This window comes from Geospiza fortis, unplaced genomic scaffold, assembly GCF_000277835.1.
Source record: "Geospiza fortis unplaced genomic scaffold, GeoFor_1.0 scaffold130, whole genome shotgun sequence".
In the NCBI taxonomy this organism is placed as follows: domain Eukaryota; kingdom Metazoa; phylum Chordata; class Aves; order Passeriformes; family Thraupidae; genus Geospiza; species Geospiza fortis.
Window position 1 is genome coordinate 1,417,456 of NW_005054300.1, and position 24,103 is coordinate 1,441,558.

Consider the following 24,103-nt stretch of genomic DNA (forward strand, 5'->3'; position numbering starts at 1 on the left):
TGGTTAAGTCTGTCTTTATTCTTGAATGGCATGGGTAATATTTGACTGCTTTTAGCCCTAGAAGTGGATGAAACAGAAGTTTGATGTTTCCTTTGCCATAAAGCTCTTTGGAAAATTAAACTTTGCCTGTGTTTGTTTCTGCTCCAGCCTGCAGTCTTCACGCGATTCAGAGCAGGAGGTACAGAAATGGTACCAGTGGTGCTTCTCCCAGTTTAATCAGTCAAGAGCACCTGGTCAGAAAAGCTGCCAGCTTGTGCTACTTGCTTTCCAATGAATTCACTGTGTCTTTGGTAAGTAATTGCATTAATTGTCCAGTTTTTGTTCTGCTTGTTACTTTAAAATTACAGGATGCTTTCTACAAGTGTCACAGCTCTGGTCTGTTCACTGTCAGTTCAGTGTGATGGTGATGGGTATCAGTGGCTGTCACACACTGAGTGCCACCTACTGCTGCTGCCAGTGCTGAAGTGGGAGATGCTGGGCTGGGCCTGGGACATTTCTGCTGTGCTTTAGGCCTTTCCTGAGCAAGGCAGCATTAAGAAGCCCACCTTGTGTTGTGGGAAGCTAAGAGAGCAGCTTCTCTAACATATTATGTATCATTCCTGTCATTAGCTCATCACTGTACACTGTCCACTGTCACTAGCTGTATTTGCATTCTGCCCAAACTATTTATTAATTTATTTTCTTACCTGAAGAATCAAAATTCGTTGTGAGTACCCAGCTCATGTGAGTTTGCACAGGTGATTGAAATTGTGTTGGAAGTAAGGCTCCACATTCTAAAGATATCCCTTATTTGCACAGGAGTGCAGTTCTCATGTTGTGCCACACCTGGTCTTTAGTGGAAATTTTAAACATGGCCTGACTTCAGTTTTTGTTGTTACAAAACACTGACGAGAGTTGATGTTATCTCACTTTTCAGAAACTGCATACTTCCAATTTTAAGTGCTAGATGTTATTTTTTCTTCTGTGTAGAAGTTACTTAAAATTCTAGAGATTCTTCAATTAGTTCTTACATTTGTACTCATATTTGACTTGTGCATTTTTACAGAAGCATAAGCCAAATTTAGTGTTTTTGTCTAGGTAATAATGTTAGCTCATATACTGGAGTTCTTCAGTAGTATTATCCTTCTGCTTTCAGAATTAATAATTGATTAATATTTTTTAACTAAGAAAATATTTCCTAAATTATTATGAGTTACGTAAAAGAAGTTGGGGTTTTTTATTCCGTTTCAAAACACATAAGAGAATTTCTTGGAAGTGTAGTTTCCTTTAAATTCCAAATAGATCACTGTTATGAGTTTCAATAATTTTAACTTTACGATGATTTTATTCCAGAACTGTTAACAAACTCAGATTTGCTTAGGGGCTATTAAAAAGAGAGAATATTTAATGTGGCTTTCTACCAGTGGTAAGGCATTTTGGAAAAAATCTTGGACATGTTTTAAATATCCTATTTCGCTATAATTTTTTTTTAATGTCTGCCAGGATAAACACAAAAGTGGTGCAGTGGGATTATGCTGATAAAAGTTTAACAGCTTGCATATAAGAAATAATACTGCTATATCTAAAACATTGATACTGAACAGGGAATAATGTTGCTGTAATGGGTGTAATGGATGTGACTTTTTCACTGCATTCCTTTTATGTTGTGCAGCCTTGCCAGGTGATTTATCAAGTTTGCCACGAGTCTGTGGAAAGGCTGATCCAGTATGGCATTCTCCTGGTGGCTGAGGTAAAGTGGCAGAGATGCTATAGGATGGTGTACTGTACTATGGGTGGTTTATGCTCCTTAGTTGTGAAACTTGTTCCAAGTATATGTTGTTACTGAAAGCTTGTACAACGTGCCCAGGACTGAGACTGCTTCACTCCTCTGTTCCTAAGTGTCAGACAGTTGGGTACAGTCAGCCTGTGGTGCTTCATGGCTCTTTGTGTAATTTCATTTTACCAGTAAGGCTACTAAGGAAAACACCTATTTTTGTAGTATCTTCAAACTTGGGTTTTATTTTATTATTGCAGCTCTTTCAAATGTAGCATAGCTACATGGATTTTTTACTTTCCACTCTACAGGAGTCAGGAGTTCAGACCTTTTGTCATTCTTTAATTCCTTTGCATTGATCTCAGAATTACTGTAAAACTCCTCAGCTTGCAGTTTCAGGGCTGTAGGGTGCAGTTTGCCAGAGGTGCACAGTGCAAAGAAAACCTTAGGAGTGGAGGCAGCTGATTCAGCATATATTTGCTTCATAAACTTTTTGTGCACAGTAAACAAACCTTGGCACCCAGGAAGAAGCAAGAAAAAAACCCAGTCTTTTTCACCAAATGTCTCTTCTCTCTCCTTTTCTCAGTGCTGCCTATAATTGAGTCTCACCTGCATCCATTAAATGGTGGTTAATAAATGCATTAAGTCAGATGAGATTATAAAATAAACCTATTGCTTGCCTGGATTTGGAGTTTTACCTATTTACCACCTTGTTTTTGAAATTTAAGCAGGATGATCAGGAGGATATTAGCCCAAGTCTTACAGAACAGCAGTGGAATAAAAAACTCCCTGAGCCATTATCTTGGAGAAGTGATGAGGAAGATGAAGACAGTGATTTTGGAGAGGAGCAGAGAGATTGCTACCTGAAGGTAGTATTTTCCTTGTAATGTTGAACCCTCTTGTGAGAGTTATAAATTACTTTGCTTATTCAGGACAGGTACTGATAAGTTTTTTTGGTGGGTGGGTTTTTGTTGGTTTGCAATGTTAGTATTTTTGTACAGTCCATTTGTCTCCTTCACATGAGGAAAATAGCTAAAGAAACATAAACAGTCTTTACAGGGAGGTGGAGGAGCAAAGGGTTAGAGTCCTGAAAACTGATAAAGACTCAAGTACCTTGGGTTTATTCTTTACATGCAGCCTAAAAGAGGCACATCCAGCTGGTATTTATGTTCAGCCTGTGTTTCACTTCATAGATTGCTTATGTTGATTTTAGATATATTACTAGTTTTCTCAGAGCTGACTCAAACACCTTAGGATATCTTGTTAAAACATGAAAACTTCTGTCTGTCTCTGTGAATGTAGGGCAGCCCTGCTGTTGGCTGCAGAACAGCATGATGTCTTTAATTTTATCTTGGGAAAATAGTAATACCCTGGAGGAGGAAAAAATAGCGTTGGTCTGTGATGTTCAGTGCCTGTTTGTCCCTTGTGATAAACCTCTTTTTTCTGCTATGTTCCCATTTTGTGCTGTGCCCCTACACTTATTTTTGTACAGGTTTTTGTTCTTTTGTTTTCATTTTGGTTGCTGTTTCAACATGTTAATGCCTTACAGGTCATTTCTGGTTTCCACTGGTCTCTGTCACTGAAGCTTTTGTTGCCTTTTCTTAGGTGAGCCAGTCTCAAGAGCACCAGCAGTACATCACTTTCCTGCAGAGGTTACTGGGACCACTACTGGAGGCATACAGCTCTGCTGTCATCTTTGTGCACAATTTTAGTGGTCCTGTTTTAGAGTCTGAATATATTCAGAAGCTACACAGGCACTTAATAAGCAGGACAGAGAGGAATGTTGCTGTGTATGGTATGTTAAACTGGTTTTGGGACTGGCTTTGATTCATTCTGTTCTTTCTACCACAAGGTAGCCCTAATTGAATTTCAGTTTGTTTATCTCTGGATTTTCTCTCTTGCAGCTGAGAGTGCTACCTACAGTCATGTGAAAAATGCAGTGAAAGTCTTCAAGGAAATTGGAGTAAGTGTTTGGTGCTCAGAGCTGGGGACTGTTGAGTTTCATTTCAATAATGAGTACAATTTGGACATTTCATGGAATCTGTTCAGTGTCATTTTAAAATCAGTGATTGTATCCATGGAAGTGTATTGTGGATTTGGAGCCTTTTGGTTTCCTTTAGGCTAAGGGCTGTAACAGAGACCACCAGCTGCAGAACAGGGCACTTCTTGCCCCTGGGAAGGTCTGTCTGGATGGATGGGTGACTAGACATTTTTATTCACAGCAAATGAAGTTCTTCTGTTCTACTCTGTGTCCTATTGAACAATATTGAAAGGCTGAGAGCATGTTCTGTGCTCAGTAACAGCTAAATTTAATTTTGAAGTCTACTTAAATCTTTAAAAAAACATTAGTTATTGAATTATGGCTTAGCAGTGATTGATGCTGCAGAAGAACCATCCTTATACACCTTCAGTGTTCACCATGAGGTTACAGGTCTTCTTTAAGATATTCAGTATTGTACTTTACTACTAGTATTTCAAATCATAAATCACCCATCTAGATTTTGCAAGTGAATTGTTTTTCTTTCATCAGACTGGCATGGATTCCTGAATGCCACATAAGATACAGCATTATAATTTGGGAAGTATTGACATTTAGGCAAAATGTTGCTGGGTGTGGGTTTTGAAGTTTTTGCCTTTAAATTCTAATGTATTGAATAATCCAACAATAGTTGGCCAAGTAAAGCTATCTTTCTGTAGACTGAATAGCTGTGAGGAAAGCACATACTGAATCCATCATTTTCCAACAGCAAGATGAACTAGAATGAGAAGTGGAACTAGATAGTGTTTGCTGAGCATCTTTTACAGCACAGCATCTGAATTCTTGTTTTTACAGTACTTCCACTTTCAATCAGATGCCTTTGATTGGTTGTTTTGTCCCTCACTGTTAAGATTTGGCTGTTTATCACATGCTGTATTTATTTCTCAATTTCTTTTCTTCCATAACCCCTGAAGGGCTTCAACCTTGAGTGAATTATAATAATACCTCAAGGCATTGCCATCTAAGCCTTTAAGAAATGAAAAGGAAGAAGTCTTGTAAATGAGGGAAAACATAGTATAGACCATAACATTTTAATCTCAGAAGAAAGAAGATTCCTTTAACAGGGTGATGCTTACATATGTTCATGCTGTGCTTCAGGTTTTCAAGCAGACTCAGCAGAGGAAAGACACCATTTTGGAACTTGGCACTACGTTCCTACCTCAGAGCAACAGGCAGAAACTGCTGGAATTCGTCATGAGCTTCATGGTGTTATAGACCACATACAGCACCTTTGTCCAGGGACACGCGGACAGGTTTTGAGACTGTGGCAAAGCCTGGGGACATTTGCTAATCCTTCAAACTGTAAGGTGCCACTGTCTGGGTAAGGCCTTCTCTGACTTGAACTACTGGAAGACAAGTGCCTTCTTTCGTGTGCATTTATGGGTTTCTTACAGTCCCAGTCCTGTTGTAATACGGCTGTACTCAGATGACACTTTCGATACAAGCAATTTAACATATTGCAAAAAATAAGATAAATTATTAGACTTAGATGTAAAAAAAATTTTATCAGTGTTACATTTTAAATAAACTTTTAAAGACTGTAACAGATGCACAAGTACACATATTGGTGTTCTGTAGCTAACCCTGAGATCTTGAGTTTAGTGGCAACACAGCTTATGGCTTAACCAAGTAACTTTCATTCCAATTCAGTTTTATTGTTTTAATAAATGGCTCAAAAATTTTCCTTAGGCAAGCTATATATTTCATGGATAAAGCCATAGTTTTTCATAAGTGTTAACATAAATGCCAACATTCTAATGAAAATTACAGGTACAGACACCTGAGAATAGTGATCATGTAGCAGGTGATTGTGAGAAATGTCAGCAGGCACACCTTGCACTATTAAAACTGTGTAGTGCAGTGGTAAATTGCACTAATCACTGCTGTCAGGAAGAATGTGAGTAGTGTTCTTGCATTTATTATGGCATCTGTCATTCAGCCAGATGAGTCAGGAGACAGTTGCCTGAATGTGAATATCTTGTAAAATCTTAGATTATTATTTAATTGAAAAAAAAACCTAATAAGTTCAGGGTTTATTTTTTGTTTTGTTTTGGGTTGGTTTTTTTAATTAATAGGATGTCAGATTTTTTTAAGTGGAGTAAAGTCTTGATTTGGTGAAATAAGTTTTAATTTTGACCTTAAAAATTTCAGCAATAATTTTGTCAGTTCTTTGGAAACAAGTGTTCATATTATATTCTGTTGAGCAGACCTAAATTGGTATGAAGTAGTACCTCTAGAAACACAGAAATATAAACAATGTACTTTAGACTGTGATCTAGCTGACTTACAAATAAAATCAATTCACAAGCAAAACTGAATGATGAATAAATTCTGTCCTATGAAACAGGACTCTGGTGTTGCAATTTGATCCTTTTTCATGGAGGACTTGCACTGTAGATTTCATCTTCTCTTCATGTGAGGGCAGATTCCATTGCAACCTGTAGTCCTGTATTTTAGTACAGCTGATTTAGCTGAAGCAATAACTTGGTTTGCTTGTGAAATGTGTTTTCCCTCCTTTATGCCTTCTAGGTGAGGGAAATTAAACATTTCCTTTGCTGCATTGCTTTGCTTGATTCTCACATCCTGGCCTTGTGAGCAGAAAATCCCCCAAACTTCATCATGTAATCTCTGTTGCTTAACATAAACATGGAAAATCATACTTGAATCCCAGCACTTGCACTGTTATGCCAGCACAAAACTGATGCAAACAATTAGAGTTTGTGGCCAAGGAGCTTGCATTTGTACTGCACATTTGTCAACAAGAATATTTCTGTAAATTTTTTTATTAAATGCTATTAATATTTGAAAGCTGCAGTTTATTAGCATTATACTGTTAGCACTGTGAGATGCATGTGTTTTGTCACTAAACCAGGTGCTCTACAACACTTAAAGAATTTCTGAACCAAAGCTACATTAATATGGATAAACACTGACCCTTGAGTCGCTTGTGTTCTTATGTCCTTCTGCTGTCTCAGCAGGACTGACTACATCACACATAATTTGTTTTGTGAAGACTACCAGCTGTTTAGAAAACAGTTTAATCTCATACTCACTGATGTGCACTGTTCATCCACCTGATGAATTCTCCATACAATGTTTGTTGCTGATGGCTTCCATTTAATATCAAAAAAAGTCTAGGTGCTTCTGAATAACGAGCTCTCATAGTTTACTGCACTTCAGCAGATCTGAAGTGTACTAACAGCAATGTTTGTACGTAACATTTTTTTTTAAAATGAAGCAATATGAAGCAAACAAAACTTGAGTCATTTTATTAAGAATGTTTTGCCAACGGAGGTATTAGTTACCATAAAACCCAGGAGTACTGTGGTCACTGGAGTGTTCTGGCTAGGTGTTGCAACTAAAATAATTTATAGCTTACATTAAAAAAATTAAATAAATCTGGTTAACATAAATCAATGAGTTGGTAATAATGCATGTGAATACACATTAATGGATACTTATGTAGGCAGGGGGAGGGCCACCTCTAGAACTGTTTTGGTTTTGTATGAAAAAAAAAACAAACCTGCATGTGATAGATTGGTACTATGAATCATATGCCACTGGAAGCCCTTGCATTCTGCAGCAAGTGTGTATGATGTATACATGTATATATGCTAGTATGTATGTTCTGAAACACGACATCTATGCTTTTCCCTAAAATTAAAGCACAGAATGTAAAATTATCAGGCTGTAACAGTCAAAGAAGACTAAAACCAACACTTGCACTGTATTTACACCTTCAGTGTCTTCTGATTTTATTAACTTTTCATGTTTGCTTTGCTGTTAAAATTCCAGGTCGAGTTGATTTCAGTAAAGTTAACCAGTAAAAGAGAAAGGACTGGCCCTGAATTACCACAACTGCATTTTTAGACTTTATAAAGACTTACATGACTCTCGTCATTCTTATGAGCATAATACTCAGGTGTGCAAACATTTTTGGGCCAGTGTCTTTTCATGCTATGAGAAATTTAACCTCTCCACGTCCATCCTGTAGATGTCCCATTTTTAGAGAGATGGAACTGTGGGATGGCACTCCCCGTGTTCCATGAGCTCACTGCCTGTAGCCTGGGCAGGGCATTGGCTCCGTGCTCTGGGCAGCACAGGGCTGCACTCACCACCTCTGATCAGGAAGCATAGACACACACTTGCATTCAGCTGCCTGCCTGCTCCTCAGAGAAGTGCCCCAAGCACCACGTGGCAGAAGGTTGAGCTGGGAGGTGATGTAAGATACTGTTGTTTTTGTGTTTCTGTGCTGAGAGCCGGGAACTGCTGACTGGAGAATGTTATTACTGTGTTTTACCTGTTATGTGTAATGAGTGTTTGTTGTAGAAGCACAGAGGTGTACTGGAGTCATTTTAATAAATTAAACTGTTTGCTAATATGACATTTAACAAGCTCTTCTAGTGTTCTTTTGATTTATTTTTTGTTGTTGTGTTTTTTTAAAAATAACTCTCTGAGATAATTCATTCAATAATTTTGTTACACTGCAGGTAGTTTCTGAAATTAAACCATTAAAATCCCTCATTGTAGATGTATTTCTACCAGTGTATGAGCTGGTGCAGAGACACTTAAAAAGCAGGTTGAAAGGACATCCCAACTCCTGAGCCAGTGTTTTGTTGCAAAGTGGAGGTGCCATTTTGCCTCTCTGTTCCCCATCCCCACAAGGTTGTTGCACATGGAGTTCTTTTGCAGTTCCTTTCTCCTCATGGGGGTGTTTGTGTGTTCAGCAGCCTGAGATGGCTCTGATGCTGCAGACTTCCCTTCTTATGGTGACTTCATGCTGACCTGGAGTGCAATAAACACCTGTCAGCAATCGTGACAGCATCTGGCAAATATGAATTAATTGGAATGGGGCTTTAATAGAATAAAACCTGCACAGATGATCATTACCTAAATTGAGAAGGAGGGATGCTGCTTCACTTGTCATGAAAAAAAAGTTCTAATCAGCTGATTCTGTAAGAGGCCTCTAGCAATGTTCACATGCAAGCAAGGCTCAATTAATTGACAACTCTAGGCTGAAGCAGGAAACTTAGAATTCAATTATTGTCAGTATCTTGAATTAAACCCAATTCTTGTTGGTGATGACCTTATATGTTATTTCTGTAAATGTCTTCCTATTTCTCAGTCTTTTGAAATCCCAAATGTCAGATAAAGCACTTATCTCTAGTTTTTGCTTAATTCAGTTTTTATATAATAAAAGCTTGTCAGGCTTATTTAGAAGCATCATTGCTTTGAGCTCTCTGCTTTGTTCTCTTATGGTACGTTGTGTTTTGAGTAGCCCTGTGTTTTCAAGGTAAGATCCACATTGATCTGAGTTGCTGCTTGAAAGATTTTCTTTTCAGTCTTTATTTATAGATGTTCCTTGTGTTTTGCACTGCTGGGCAAGAATTATTGTCCTTATTTATTCTCCTGTAAGTCGGCCAACCTGTTAATGTAATTATCCAGAAGGTATTATCATAGTTGATGCCATCTTTAGAATAAGGGACTTTCTGTCTTTTCTGAAGAAACATGTAGGAAATGTTCATCACTGTGTGTTGTGCCAGAGTTCAGGCCTGAGAGACCATAAACCCCAAAAAGATTTTCAGCTTTCATCTGTCATAAAGCACTGGCAGTTAGAGAAACAAAAGCTATTTAATTAATTGCTGAGTAACCATTAGTTATATAAATCTATGTGCATGTAATTATGCAGTGCAAAATTACAGTAAAAGACACATAGCATAATTGCTGTGTGTAATTTGCATGAAAAGGTTGTTCTCCAGCACAGTAATTATGTTGGTTTTTAAGCTGATAGTATTTGCAATGTTTTCCAGAGTGACAGTCCCTGAGATGTGAGGAAACCCAGATATGGAGATCAGATGATATAAATTAAATATTCACTGAACACATGCATGGCCTTAGACACATCACTTCTGATGCTGTTTTCTATTTTCATCAGGAAGTAATTTGAGGAACTACATGTGTACAGGTACAAAGTAGATTTTTTCCTCTCCTTGAAGCACAAGTCAGAATGAAAGAGTTTTGGAGTTGAAGGATTACTATTAGAAGTGGACACAATTTTAGATCTGTTCTGAGTCTGGTCTGTTCAGTATCTTCATTAATGACCTTGGGAATGGAAGAGAATTTGCTCTTTACACTTGTAGGCAATAAGATCTGGGAGAGCCAGGTAGTCCAGTGGAGGACATCATGATCCCAGGGATAATGATATGTTTTGGAAAGATCTGAAGGCAAAAAGAAGAAAGCCATTCCAGCCAGGGAAGTACAGTGCATTACATCTGAGAAAGGACTAGCTGATGTACAGGCACAGGAGAGGAAATAAACCAGCTGTGTAGCAATTCTTTGGAGAAAACTCCAATTTACTGACAGACCACAAGCAGAAAGTGACTTAGAAGGGTCCTGCTGCCGTGGAAAGGGCAGATGTCATTTAATGATACCCTTACTCCTGCACATGAATGACAAACACAAGGCAAAACTTGGCAGGCCATAAGGTCTCAGCTGGGATACCATATTCTGTTTGAGGAGTTCTGTTTGAAGGATGCTACAGGCAAGATGGAAGGGGAAATAAAGGTTTTCCCTTTCAGCCCCCTATACAGAGAAAAAAAGAATCTGGATTACACCCTGGCTATTGGATAAAAGTAGTGAATTTAGTCTTCAGTTGCACTGAAAATAACCAGGATAGATAATTTAATTTTTTTTTTACTGTGAGCAAAGAGAAGTGCTGAGACAAATGCCTTCCTGGTCTGGGCATCTTTCCTGGGCAAAGTAGAAATGGGTTTGTGCAGAAGCAGTTTGTTCTGGCTGCTTTGGCTGGTGCTCTGGCTGATTCTTTGTGTTTGAGATCAGGAGCAGCTGTAGTATGAATTATACTTCTCGTCCCTGTAATCATTGAGGAGTAAGATATATGAGGGTTTTATTAAGGTTGTTCTGTAAAAATGTTTTCTTAATGTTTCTGCTGGTCAGAAAACAAATGGAGTGCCAGCAGGGAGCAGGCAAGGACTGGGGAAGAAATCAGACATCACATTGTCTTACTGTGTTGTGTGAGCCTTTTCATAGAGAAAGGTGTAGGAGTCTCCTGCCTCAGCCAGTAGTAAAATCCCTGGTGACTGGAAAAGGGGTGAGGAGTCCTGGCCCTGGCATTTCATCTTCCAGAGTGTTCCTGGCAGATAACAATAATAAATTACAAATTAACCCTGTAATCTGTTAACAGTTTACAGTTTAACTCTGGCACTGCTTTGGAAATACTGAAAGCCAAGTGATATTTCCTGAGCTTTGGGTTTACTGCTGGCTTGACTATTGCATTATCTCAGGAGTTCAGGCTCTAGTGATTGTATCTACACAAAGAAAACAACATGTATAAATGCCACAGAACTGACAGTGGCACTCTTTTAATGCATTTTCACTGGAAGAGTTTCCAGGATCCCCCCAAAAGTACATAAGCAGCCTCTTTCAGAGAGCTCTGTGCTGTCTAATTGGTACCTGGGATGGTTTGTTGGCTGCTCACTGTGGCGTGTCTGTAAAACCAGTGTCTCACCTTTGATTTGGTGTCCCTGTTCAGATTAGGCTGAGGAAGGGATGAGGTTTTATTCCCAGTTAAACATTTTGCTTATCTGTGGATGATTTCAGGAGCTCACCTTACAGCTGTGTTAATGTGCAGATTTTTAGATTTAGCTGAAGCCTAATTTTAACCACAGTGTTTAGCTCTTTTAAAATCAGACTTCCTCTTGTCTCTGCAGGATGGAGAAGGCCAATTAAACTACTACCTGTCAGAAGGCAGTAAAAGCCTTTTTCTGTGTTTGTATTTCCCCCTTCATTAAACTAAATTACCATAGTTCACCACCTTTGCCTGCAAATCTCTCACTTTGTCTTGCTGGCTGGCTGGCCATTTATAGCCTCCAATTTCCTTAGTGTATCCTTGAAAAAATGTTTTTTAATTCCCCAAAATAAATCATTGTGTGTAATAAAATGAATGTTCCCTTTCCTAGGAGATGAGGAAGTTTAAACATGTTTTGTGTTTACATTTTTGTAGTCATTAGATGTAATGTGAGTTAATTCTGGTACTGGGTTTTAAAACTCCTGCTTTCTTTCCTCAAACCTGCAGATTCTGTCCCTCTTGCTCCAAAATGTTTCTTCTTGTCCAAGAGTCTAGGAAAGCTTGTTTACACATTAGGAGAATTCCATCCCTTTACCAGCTGTAATCATTAACCCAAGTTGTAGTTCACAGAAGTTTGAAGCAAAGAAGCATGAAAATATTAGAAGCTGGTATTTCTGGGTATACTCCTGAGAGCTGGGAGAGCAAACCAGGGCAGGAGGTTGTGTGTGTGTGTGTCTTTGTCTTTTAGCTGGTTTATATGAAGTTATCCCTTTGTCAATGCAGATGGCAATAAAAATGAAAAATATTTGAATCAGTGACACATGTAGTTAATTTTCTGAACTAAGTAAATTAAGTACAAATTGGTTATTAATAATTCAAAGAAAAATGCTAGATAAGAAACTGGAGCAGATTTTCTATCACTTTCAACTAAAAGATTAGTCTGAGCACAGCAGTCCAGAGCTTCCTTATCTCTTATTAAAGCCACAATTCTTCATCTATTCGAGAATCAGATCTAAATGATGCAGCAGGCCCGAGATGTTGCTGCTGCAGTTGCCTGCTGTGCTGAGCTGGGCTGCAGATTCAACTAAGCTTAAGGTGGGTTTGTGCAGGAAATTTTGGGTGTGCAGGACCTCCTGGAGGTAACAGTGACACAGTGAGACTCCTGGTCCAACTAGCTCAGGGTGATTTTCTTCAATACAGTCTCTCTTTCTTCAGTTCTCCCTGTTGCTCCTGTGTGTCTGCAGCAATGTCCTCTGTCCTCCCTGGTACACTGATTTCTTTCTCCCAGCTCATTCTCACACAAGGGGTTAACCCAGAGTCTGGCTGCTCACTGCTGTGTAAACAACATAAGAGGGTTTTCTTTAAATTCCCAAAAAAACAACTTTTTCCCCACTGTTTTCCTGCTTTAACATTCAGCTACATTTTCCTGCTGTACTTTAACAAATTGCATCTCAGATCTAGCACAGCTACCATAAAATTAAATAAAACCAGGCTTTCCAAAGGAGATATGTAGCTGCCACGTATGTCCATGAGTAGTAAAAATTCCTGATGGCTGTAAAACAGGATTAAGGATTTTGAATTTTAAACTTTTTTTCTTTAGAGAAGCATTGTCATTTTGCTCGCAGCAAAACACGGATGAGCCCAGCTCCATCCCCAGTGTGTCCAGCAGATGGTGGTGGAGCTTCATCTACAGCTGCAGTTCCCTTGGAGGGATCGGGCACCACATTCCCAAACCTCAGTCCCCGGGCTGTCCCTTAGAAACAAAACATCATTTCCTTGGCAGCCAGCTGCAGTATTTGCTGGACATAGGAAGCACTTCATTTGGAGCTGGTTTTATCTGTGGCTGTGATTGATTTTTATAGTCTCAGGAGTCGGCCTGTGTTTGACAAGGTGCACAAACACCACCTTGAAAGACCATATGGAGTTTACTAGTCTTGAAGTGAAAATGTGCATTAGGAGAGAAGCTCTTCACCCATCTTCCTGCACTCTCTGGTGCAGACAGGCATTTTAAAGGAATAAACTATCGCCCCAAGACCAGACTTGAGCATGGCTCAGGTTTGGAACTATCCCAAATGCAAGAGCAGAGTTCTGGGTTGAAGATCTATATCAGACCCCCTCCCCTTGCACTGTGTAAACCAATGCTCCTTACAGCTGTGCGAGGCAGAGAACTGGATCTTCTGCAAGGCAGGGGGAAAGGAGAGGGACTGGTAGGGCTGCCAGCTCAGCTTATCCCCCTTTAGATATAAACCTTCCTCTGATGCTGCAGGGCAGCTCCAAGACTTTGTCTGAGCATGGGTACAAGGTGTTATCACAGTATCACAGCATCTTCACAATTATTCTGTAAAGCATTACAAGCACTAATTTAATTTTAAAGTATTCTGCAGGCTTTTCCTTGTGCAGATAACCCTCTTGATCTCAAGCATCCCAGAAAGAAGTCATTAAAACACCAGTGAGCACGCTAATTCATCAGCACGCAGAGGTTTTTTAACTTAAAAAATGTCCTGATGGCCCCTCTAGTGCAAAGTAGATTTGAACCTGCCCTCCATAAAAATGGAGGAGCCCACTGAGTTTAAGAAATCCTTCAGGTAGGGGGGACAGTGCTGCACAGCTCACAGATGTGGGGCTGGACAGGAAGAGGGCTGAGGCCCTGCTGAGCATCATTGTCCCAGTGTCCAGGTGGCTTTGTGCATCTCAGGAGATGTCACTCATGTGCATGTCTTGACAAGACTTTGGGTTTGTTGATTACAGCAAATCCTGCTCTTTCCCCTTCCCTCTCCCTCCTTAGTTCCTCCCCAGTGCTGTGTCCCCTGTTCCTGGGCAGCTGCTTGAGGCCTCACTGGGAGCACAGCTGGATGAAATTCTGCACCTTTATCCCCTCCATCCCTTTGCTTATGGATTATTTTTCAGGCACATCGAAGTCCCAGCTCAGCTCCCTGTGAAGCATCTCTGGTCACTGGCAGCATGTTTCTGGATCAGAAACATGGAGCTGGCACCAGGGGAGGAAAGTGAAGGCAGGATGGGCTCACATGTGTTCCACACTTCAATCAGAGTGTGCTGCCAAGGCACTGTGGTTTGGGAGCTTGGTCCACTGATCCCTTGACTTGATACAGAGCAGGGACAAGATCATTCAAATGTCTGCAGGAAGCAGCTGTAGGCACTGTATGTCAAGAAATAAACCAACTTCCACATTTCCATCTCAGAAGCAGCTCATGCACCTCTCATCTCCTCCTCATGAGGGGTGGGAGCAGCACTGGGATCACACAGCAGCAGGAGGCTGTGGGGACAGGCAGCCACAGCCCAAGGAGCCCTGAGGAGCTCAGGAAGCCTTTCCCGAGGGGCTGGAGGATGTCAGCTCTGCCTATGGGGGCAGAAAGCCCCAGGTTACTTGCTGAATAATGCCACATGCCATTGAATCATCCCACATCAGACAAATCCATGGGCTTGATGATTTCCCTTTTCCAGCACAGCTGAATGGAGATGCAAACACACACACAACACACTCTCTATCATTTTCCTCTGCATGGTGGATGTGACCTGAAAAATAAACACGTTTCTCTGTGGGTTGGGATGTTTCTCTGACTGGTGCTTGTGTTTGCCAGCTGTAGCACATCCCTTCCAGTCTGGTGCCTTTGCTGAGACCCCCACTGCATCTCTTTGGTAGTGCCCTGCAGCAGGGTGGGACTGTTCCCACTCTGCTCCAGCCTCAGTTAAACAGTGTTCCATTTCTCTGCTGGCACCAGGAGCTGTTTGCAAGCGAGGCAGAGGTAGAAACCTGACATCACTGAGAGGCCTCAAGAGCCTCAGTCTGCTCTGATCTGCTTGTGGCTGTGCTTGGCAATTTTAAGGAATGAGGTTCTTCAGACAGCTGGGATGTCTGTCTTCTTTTCCAGACAATTTCCAAGCAACTTGCAGAAGCCTGGGTGCTTGCAGTTGTTTTAAGGAGCTCTCCTGCCACCACAGTGCAGTTCAGCCCTCTCTGGATGCAGCAGGCAGAGGCTGAACTGCCCACCCTGAGCAGCCCCTCAGTGCCCTCGCATCAGCTCCTGCCTGAAGCACCCTGTGCCTGTGGCACGATGGCAAAGGGCTGGGGGAAGATGTCTGGTGGGGTGGCTAAAGACAGAACATGAATTCACAGGAAACAACATTTCATTGGTTTTGCTGTTTGTGCCTTGCCATCCTTTGCAAGTATAAATAGGTTATCCACTTTTTAAAACTCCCTGTGTTAGTGGCTTCTGGGCATTGACTATTTCCCCACAACCCATAGGGGACACAATTGCTGCTGGAAAATGAAGGGGAAAAACAAGTCTTTAATTTGACCTGCAACATCAGAGAATTTGAAAAATTGTGAGTGTTTTTATAGAGCTTTTATATCATCACCCTTTTCAACTGAGCATCCTGGATGCTTTATAAATATTAATTGTCTCATGTGGCTCCTCTGAATTACGCAAAGACAGAATTGCCTCATCCATCAGAAGAGAGGATTCAGAAACTGCTTAACAATTGAGACACCATTAAATGACACCAGTTCAGTGAATAAGAACCTAACACCCACTTGAAACTTCTGGGTAGGAGAAAATGTCAGGCAACTGGACTATATCTTTCCACTCTTGCAAAAAGTAGTGTTGGGGCATGAAAGACTACATGAAGACTTCTCTTCTCTTCTCTTCTCTTCTCTTCTCTTCTCTTCTCTTCTCTTCTCTTCTCTTCTCTTCTCTTCTCTTCTCTTCTCTTCTCTTCTCTTCTCTTCTCTCTCCTCTCCTCTCCTCTCCTCTCCTTCTCTTCTCTTCTCTTCTCTTCTCTTCTCTTCTCTTCTCTTCTCTTCTCTTCTCTTCTCTTCTCTTCTCTTCTCTTCTCTTCTCTTCTCTTCTCTTCTCTTCTCTTCTCTTCTCTTCTCTTCTCTTCTCTTCTCTTCTCTTCTCTTCTCTTCTCTTCTCTTCTCTTCTCTTCTCTTCTCTTCTCTTCTCTTCTCTTCTCTTCTCTTCTCTTCTCTTCTCTTCTCTTCTCTTCTCTTCTCTCTTCTCTTCTCTTTTCTCTCCTCTCCTCTCCTCTCCTCTCCTCTCTCTTTCTGTCTGTCCTCTTGCTTTGTGGAAAACCTGTCTCCCTGGGTAAACTTCATCTAAGGGCAGGGTTTCAGAAAAGAAGGAACCCAAAGGGAAAATGCTCATAAAATCTTCATCCCTCCTCTCTCTCCTGGACGTTATTGATGGCTGGCAGCAGGAGCTGCTGGAAGAGAGGGCTGCTCCAGGAGGGTGGAGGTGCTGGGGCAGTGCAGGAGTCGAGGGAACTCCATGGAGCAGCGTGGAGCTGGGAGCAGGATGGTGAGGCCAGGCTTGGTGTGTGAACCTCTTAGACAGCAGAACAGAGGGGTTTAAAGAACTGCCAGTCCTGATATCAGCATGCTCCTTTGGGAAGGAATTTCAAGATTATTCCTCAGAATCACAGAGGCTCACCCAAAGAGGTGAGCTAAGAGCAAACTGCCAGCCAATTACATTCCATTCGTTAGATCAATCATTACCACAGCCTGCTGAAGAACTTGGGCTTGAACTCTGGGTAATTAAAGCACTTAACTCACAGTACAGACTGGCATTTAATGAATTCAGAGAGGCATCAGATTTTACTCAAGTTTTCATATCCTACTGTAATTATTCTTGTTTTCTTTCTCAAATACCTGAGAAAGGTATTGGATTGTTTCCTCAGCTGGACATCTCCAGCTGTGTCTCCCAAAGCTACCCTGGATAAATGGTTTCTATGAAGACAACAACAGACCAGGATAAAAGTGAAGTACAGAGTAAAATATTGTATTGGAAAATCCTTTTTTTTTGTTGTTTTTTGTAGTATACCAGATACACCAAGGCAATCTTGAAAACTTCCAAAATTTCAGTGAGTACAGAGGCAGCAGACACAAGCTGCAACAAGGGAAATTCCTATGGGAGACCAGGGAAAACATGCCCAGTGAGGGCAGTGAAATGCTGCAGCAAGGCCACAGAGAGGCTGGGGAATCTCTGCCTGTGGAGGGCTCAAACACCAGACTGGGCCAGGTCTGAGCAGCCTGAGCTGGCCCTCTGTCAAGGGTACCACCTGACTCCAGTGGTCCCTCTCACCCTAAATGATTCCATTGTTTTGCCCCTGTTGGGAGCTGGAACAGACCTGTGCAATCGCTGCTTTAGATCTCCATGCCATCCTTAGACAGATTAAGAGACACAGGCAGCCTTTGAGACACTTAATTTTGTGTTGCTGTGAGAATTATGATCACTGTAAGGTCGTGATTGCTCTGCATTTTTAAAAATGTAAAAGTGAAATCAGTTTTCTTATTGTATTTCATTTCTTCACCACATATGAATTCACCCCTGCTGAGTTTTAATCTACTGTGAATTTTCTGGCTTTGTTTCCTGCACTTCCTGAACTTCTTTTGAAGAGCCCTTGTAAAGAATTGCATGGACTTTGAATGGAAATGAGAAGTAATTCAAGGCATAGATCTGTTAATCCTGAAAGCCTCAGTGCTGCTTCTACATACACATTGGGAAAATATGCAAAGTTACAGCAATCAGTTACAGCATGGCTGCAATGAATCTGGTATTAGCTCAGGCAAGGCACAATACATGAAGACTGATGCAGGAGGAAGGTGGTGAAAGTGATTTTTTTTTTATTTAAATGGTCCCAGTTCAATCAATTCTCTGTCTTCTCAGCACGATAACCCAATCATGATTGTCTCTGTGAAACAAGAGGATTGACACCACTTTAATGTGTAATTTCATTTTACAGCAGTTGTTTTCCTACACATAATATTTGTAAAGGAAAACTAACAAAACCTAAGTAAATGAAAATAAAGTTAATTATAAGGTAGATTTCTCTGTCTTCTTCCTCTATAGAATCTGTATGCCTTTTTTAGTTTTTGGCTTTAAACAAAAAACTTACTTTTTAAAGAAATGCTGCATAAATAACATCTAATAAACACCAATCTCTTGCCTTTCCAGTCAGGAAAAAAAGGAGTATGTCAGTACATTGCAAAGAAACAAATGGTAACAAAAGAATGCTGGGAGCAGCTCAGTCAGGTTATAACTTTGCCCTCATCCAAAGGAGTTTGTGAAGAGCACTATAAATTTCCAGTGACATGAAGGAGGATTTCAGCAGTGACTTACCATTTGTCTTTGTTTCAATTAATGGTTTAGCTCCCAGGTAAAATAACAGAAAGCCGAGATGTACTCAGAAATTCTTTCATTTCTTTCCTCTCTCTGTTTTTCATATTTTGAGCATTATGCATAGTAAACAATGTGTCAACACTGCCATTAAAAACCTCTGGTTATGTTTTTATACATGTGAACTGTAAAAAAATTTGCTTCAGGCTCCAAATTTGCAGGGTCTTGTTCATGAGATGCTGTAAAATATTTTATGAATTCATAAAAATGTGTTAGATTCTGCTCCAGCTCCTGGATTCAGTCTCTTGAATCTCTACCACAAAACTTTAAGAATGTGTTTTCAATACACTTTTATTAGTGAATTTCTTAGAGATCCAATTATAAAATTGTGATCAGAGTTTCCTTATAGCTTTGTTTCTTCCTATCACAAATTAAAAAGCAAGCTTGTTTTTACTGCTGTCTTACAAATTGATTCTTGACTCAGGTAATCACCCCACCATTTTTCTCTCAGAAAAGTTATCACATACTTGCACAGCTCTCACATTTCCCTCACTTCAGCCTCTCCACTCTGCTTGTTTTAAATAGTTCTGGAAGGATTTTGGATGGCATGGGCAGCCTGGCAGCAATCTTTAAACAGTGTTACTGTACCTACAAAATCTCCCTGGGGAGGATTTTAATTCAGCAGAGTGCCTCTCCAAAGTGGTTGAGGGAATTAGGTTTCCAGAAGGGAAGAACCCAGGATTTTCATTTGCTCAGCAGAGCTGAAATAAAGTGAATTATCTGTGATATTGTAGAGTTAATGACCACAACCCTTAACATGACTCTTTAGTTTCTGTGGAGTGTCAAAATGCAGGATTTGTCCTGCTGTGAGAAAATCATGTCTGTGTCATCCTGCCCCTGACAGTAGCTTGGGGCATGGGCTAAGACATAAGTCAAAAAGCCCTCCCAGTTAAATAACTTACCTTAAAAATTAATTTCCAGATCTCCAAGCTCAGGCCTGAGAGCCCAGGCTGAAATGCAGGACAGCTTTTGCTGTGTGATCTCCTGTGTCCCTCAGTGGGGCAGCATCAATGAGTCTCAAAGGCTCCTCAGTGTTTGCATGAATTGCTCCTGCACACACACAGGCATTTCCTCTGACCAGCTTGCAAAGGGTTTCCAACTCACATTAACTGGATTATCTCTTCCCTTTCATGAAGATATGTGCAGGAGAGCTCTATTTCTATATCCCACTCGATATTTTACTACTGTATCTCCCCCTCTTCTCTTAAACCTGCTGTTCGTGCTCCACAGCTGATCACTTGGATTAGATGTTGGGGCGTCCATCAGTGTATGTGAAAGAGATATTTAGTATGGAATAGGCCCTTTGGTGGTCTGTATAAATGTGAAGTTATTGTTCATTGTTTCTGATACTGAATGATGTTGTAAAGTTGATTTTTTCTGATGGTCTGTTCTGCTCACAGGCTGCCTTTTAGCTGGGGGGCACTGCACCACACTCTGTGTCAGGATAATTTTTCCTACTGGGATGATTTTTAAGCAAATGTCAGTATTATCCCTCACTTCTACAACAGAGAAGGATGTAAGTAGGGGTAGGGAGTGGGACTCAGCCAATCAAAGAAAACAGAACAGGAATCAGCTCCTGCTGCCTGGTGAGATTTGGGTAGGGTGGATGTGCCCTGCCTGTGGTGTCTGTGTGTGTGCAGGAGCAGAGAGTCCCTCCTAACCCCTCCTTGGCAGGGTGTGCTCTGGCCCCATGAACTCAGGCTGTGTTACACTTTTGATTTTTGATAAAGCTGCCGCCAGACTTGGGGAAGAAGTTAGGACTTTCAAAATTAGGACTTTTCCTTCAAAAATAAAAGCTAAAATTCAGAAACAGGGTTGCTGTTTCATTCTTTTATTTCCCTCTGCCCTAGCAGGCTCCCCCTTCCCAAGAGCAGACTGCCAGTGTGGCTTGCAGGGTCTCATCTCTGCAGGTGCCAGGCCACAGCTCTGTGAGTGCATCCCTCTTGCTGATCTTAACACTGCCCTAAAAGCCTTGAAGAGATTTTTCTCCCCATCATTCAGGAATTAGGCTCTTGGGTTACTTCATGGCCTTACCACTGAACTGACATGGTCAATGACTGTAATTTCTCACGTAGAGAACTCTGAAAACCACCCAGGACACTGAAGGTACTTCGAATCCTTTTTCCTGAGAAAGAGCTTGTGTGGCAGAAAGCTGGAGTTTTCTTGTTACTTTGTTCTGTAGTAGATCCCTGTTTAGATGCTTTAAGAAAGGAGTTTTACTTTTTTTTCCTTTCCTTTCAATATTGCCCATGTATGAAACTGTCTGAAAGCAGCAAGGGAAATGACCCTGAAAGGAAGGACATGGGAGCAGATTTCTTGTCACCTGGATAAGGAAGGGGACAGGAGGAGGTTCCTGCCCTTTCAATACCTGTCTGCTAAGGTTAACAAATGTTTCAAACCACATCCCAAGTTTGGTCTCCTGTAGAATATTAAAAATCACTTAGCTGAATCCTGTGGAAGCTGTGTTCTTTAGCAAGCTCCTGTGACTGCTGGCACCAAAAGTATCCTCTATCCCTGCAGGCAGAGGGAAGATTACCCTGGAGAGGGACCACAGGGTTGGAGGGGAGGCACAGAGCTTTGTACTTCAGACTTTGAGCAGAGCTGTAGTGCAGGAGCCCTCCAGTGGGTCTCTGTAGTGTGCCAGGCTGCACAGCAATTCAAAAAGACCTGCTTTGTGTAGGAGTCATCTCTCTGCATCTGCAGTGGGACAGACAGAAGTATCACAGTCTGACTAAATTCCTGTGAAGTCTCCTATGACTGGCCCAGCAAATGATGCTTACCTGGCTAATTGCCATCTTTAGAACAAGCTGAAATAAAATCTGAGGCTTGAGTGTTTGTGTTCCTTGAATCATCAGGATAAACAAGTGAAGGTTGTGGTAGTGCCTTGGGTCCATCAGTAATAAAATATGTGTGTGAGCTTGTGCTGTCATTTGTTTCATTGCTAGTAGCACTTTACCTGGTAGAAGCAAGCAGAGAGACTGAATGGCCAGGAGTGATAAACTGATGCGTCAGAGAGTCAGTAAACCTTAGCCACAGAGTCCTTCTGCTTGTCATAAGCAAGTGATTTAAAACTTTTATGGGTTAGCTTCTGCCAGCACATTTTGCACAGATCGTCTTTCTTCACTCCACCTTGCAGCTGTCACCTCCAACAGAGAGCTGAGAAAAATCACCTCTGCAAACAGGACTAAGAAACCACAAAGAAAACTCATCAACTCATTGCTTGTTGTAATCAGTTCAGCAAGAGCTGCAAATGAGTGCTTTCCCCATGGCATCTCTTACCAAAAGCTTTCCTTTAAAGGAAAGCTTAGTCATGAAAATGAGGGTAAAATGCTTGATGGTCCCTAAGGTTCTGGAGCATTCAGTTCCTTCTACAATTAATGGAATTTGGGCCTGTAAATGCCTTATGTGGCTTTGAACATCCTGCTTGACTAATATTGAAACTGCCAGAGCTCATCACGAGCTCCCAGGGGTGAGCAGTGGCAGGGCCTCCGGGAGCAGAGAATTCCAGCAGCCAGAAAGAAGCAGGATGTGCTCCTTCATGTGGGTATGAGATGCTCTGCTTTCATAGCTGCAAAGCCACAGTGGTTACAGATCTTCAGGGGGCACCTTCAAGTCTTCAATTTTATGTCTTCATATGTTCCAGAAGTCTTCAATTAATTAATTAGGCAATTATCTTTTAATAGCTCTTTTCTGCTGCTCTGGGCTACACGTGTCCCTTTGGCTGGCTGCTGTGTGACTTTATCGAAGGATCAAACATTCTATTTCTGACTTTAGCAGTGCTCAGGGGCCTCCTTCAGCCCGAGACCACCTGGTCTGCATTGCTGGCTGTGTCTACACTGAGCAAAAAGTGGAATTTGTGGTAGTGACTGTGACCTGCAAGGTCTGGCCCCAGCTGGGGGGGTCAGTGGGCACCACTGCCACACCAAGCAGTGGGGCAATTATTGGGGTCACATTTCATGTAAGCTTTGGAATGAGAACTCACATGGGGGGTATTTAGGTACCTGTTGGCAACTCTCTTGTAGCTCTTGTGAAATCTGCCTGCATGCCCACAACAATGGTCAATATAAATGCTCCAGCTCGTTCCATGTGAAGTGGGAATGTTGTGCGTTTGTTGCGATTCCTGCTCTGAAGATGTGACTGAACAGATTGTGTCTTGTCTGGTTCCCACTGCTGGAGGTTGCTGCAAGGAGAAATGTGATGCTCAGAATCCCTCCTTGCACAATGCAAACTGCAGAATAAATCCCGGGAAAATTTGGCAAAAAATCATGGACTTTAATCTCCAAGCTGAAGTGTGTTTGTTTTAATAGCTGGTTTGGGAAGTGCACTTTGAACTCCTTCTTAAAAAAAGGCTTGTTTTGAAATTGTGAAAGATTGTACATCTGCAGATTTCATATTGATCTTCTGTCATTTGAGGGTTTTAAAATAGAATTGTTTCTTTTTGCTAGTTCTAAAATATAAAGATTTTCTACTTCCAGAAAATCCAGGAGCAGAAAAATTCAATAGTCCTAGGATGGATCATGCCACCAATGGCAGTCTCAAAATATCTAAAAAAGTGAGTTGTTTGCATGAAATTTATCTGCCCATACCAGAGAGAATTTTCTTTGGTGCAATTCTTTTTTAGGAAATCTTACAGTATTAATCCCACAGTGACAGCCAGAAATTTTCTCCAACCAAACACTGATGAACAATTTGAAAAAAGCAAACAGACTGTGATGAACTGTACAAAATCATCTCTGTAGCTGACAACTTTGTGTTCTGCAGTAGAAAAGGACATTAGAACTGAATAATAATATTTCCCCATTCATTTGTATACCTCATGTTAGGTTTGAAAAATGTTCTATAGGATTGTCACGTCCTCCCAAAATGTTGATAAATATCTTTTTCCCAGGTGATGGGAAATGAATGTGAATGGCAGATGGCACCCCATGGGACTGGCAAATGAAGTTAGAGATTTGAGACATGCTAGAGAGGCCTGAGGATGCCTGGAAAGTCAGAGGCAAAGAATGAAATCCAGCTTCTAACGCCTGGCTCATACAGGTCTGCCAGCTCTCAGGAAATCTTTGTAAATCTTAGAGAAGTTTTTGGCTAAGAACTCTGATGTAGGAAAGGGAAAAAGAAAATCAGCATAGTTTGGATTGACCTTCCAATTCTGAGAGAAAACTTTAAAGGTGTCAGGGATATAATTGTGCCTTAATTACCTGTGTAATGGGACACAGTTACCTTGGAATATGCATTTCAGTCCAGCTCAGGGTTGTAAGAAGCCATGTAAATTATGCAAACTGTATAAAATAGGGTTGAATAAAGCATTTCTGTGGGTCCAACTCTCTGATGTTTTACAATTTAAGATCAAGAAATTAATGTACAGTGATTCAAACAGCTCAAAATACTGCACAAGAGATAATTCATCCAAAAGTACTTACAAGCAATAATTCAGTCAGCTGGTGGACTGAGTGCTAATGACGAGCAAGGAAGACTTCCAGCATTTGAGAACTGTTAGCTGGATCACCTAATCTGCTACTGAAGATAAT

General features: G+C 41.0%; 1 protein-coding gene across 2 annotated transcripts in view; it reads left to right on the top strand.

Annotated features, from left to right (window-relative positions):
* The window catches only part of GPAM (glycerol-3-phosphate acyltransferase, mitochondrial), a 28,164-nt gene extending 19,982 nt beyond the window's left edge, over positions 1 to 8,182 (top strand). The window contains exons 15-20 of one of the 2 annotated variants that reach the window (XM_005416375.2): positions 148 to 290; positions 1,652 to 1,729; positions 2,482 to 2,622; positions 3,359 to 3,548; positions 3,658 to 3,716; positions 4,890 to 8,182. In XM_005416375.2, the coding sequence (XP_005416432.1) occupies positions 148 to 290; positions 1,652 to 1,729; positions 2,482 to 2,622; positions 3,359 to 3,548; positions 3,658 to 3,716; positions 4,890 to 5,006 (728 nt within the window). In that variant the 3' untranslated portion in view covers positions 5,007 to 8,182. The remainder of the gene's footprint in view (positions 1 to 147; positions 291 to 1,651; positions 1,730 to 2,481; positions 2,623 to 3,358; positions 3,549 to 3,657; positions 3,717 to 4,889) is intronic. The other variant, XM_031063297.1, reaches the window with a different exon arrangement.
* The last annotated feature ends 15,921 nt before the right edge of the window (positions 8,183 to 24,103 follow it).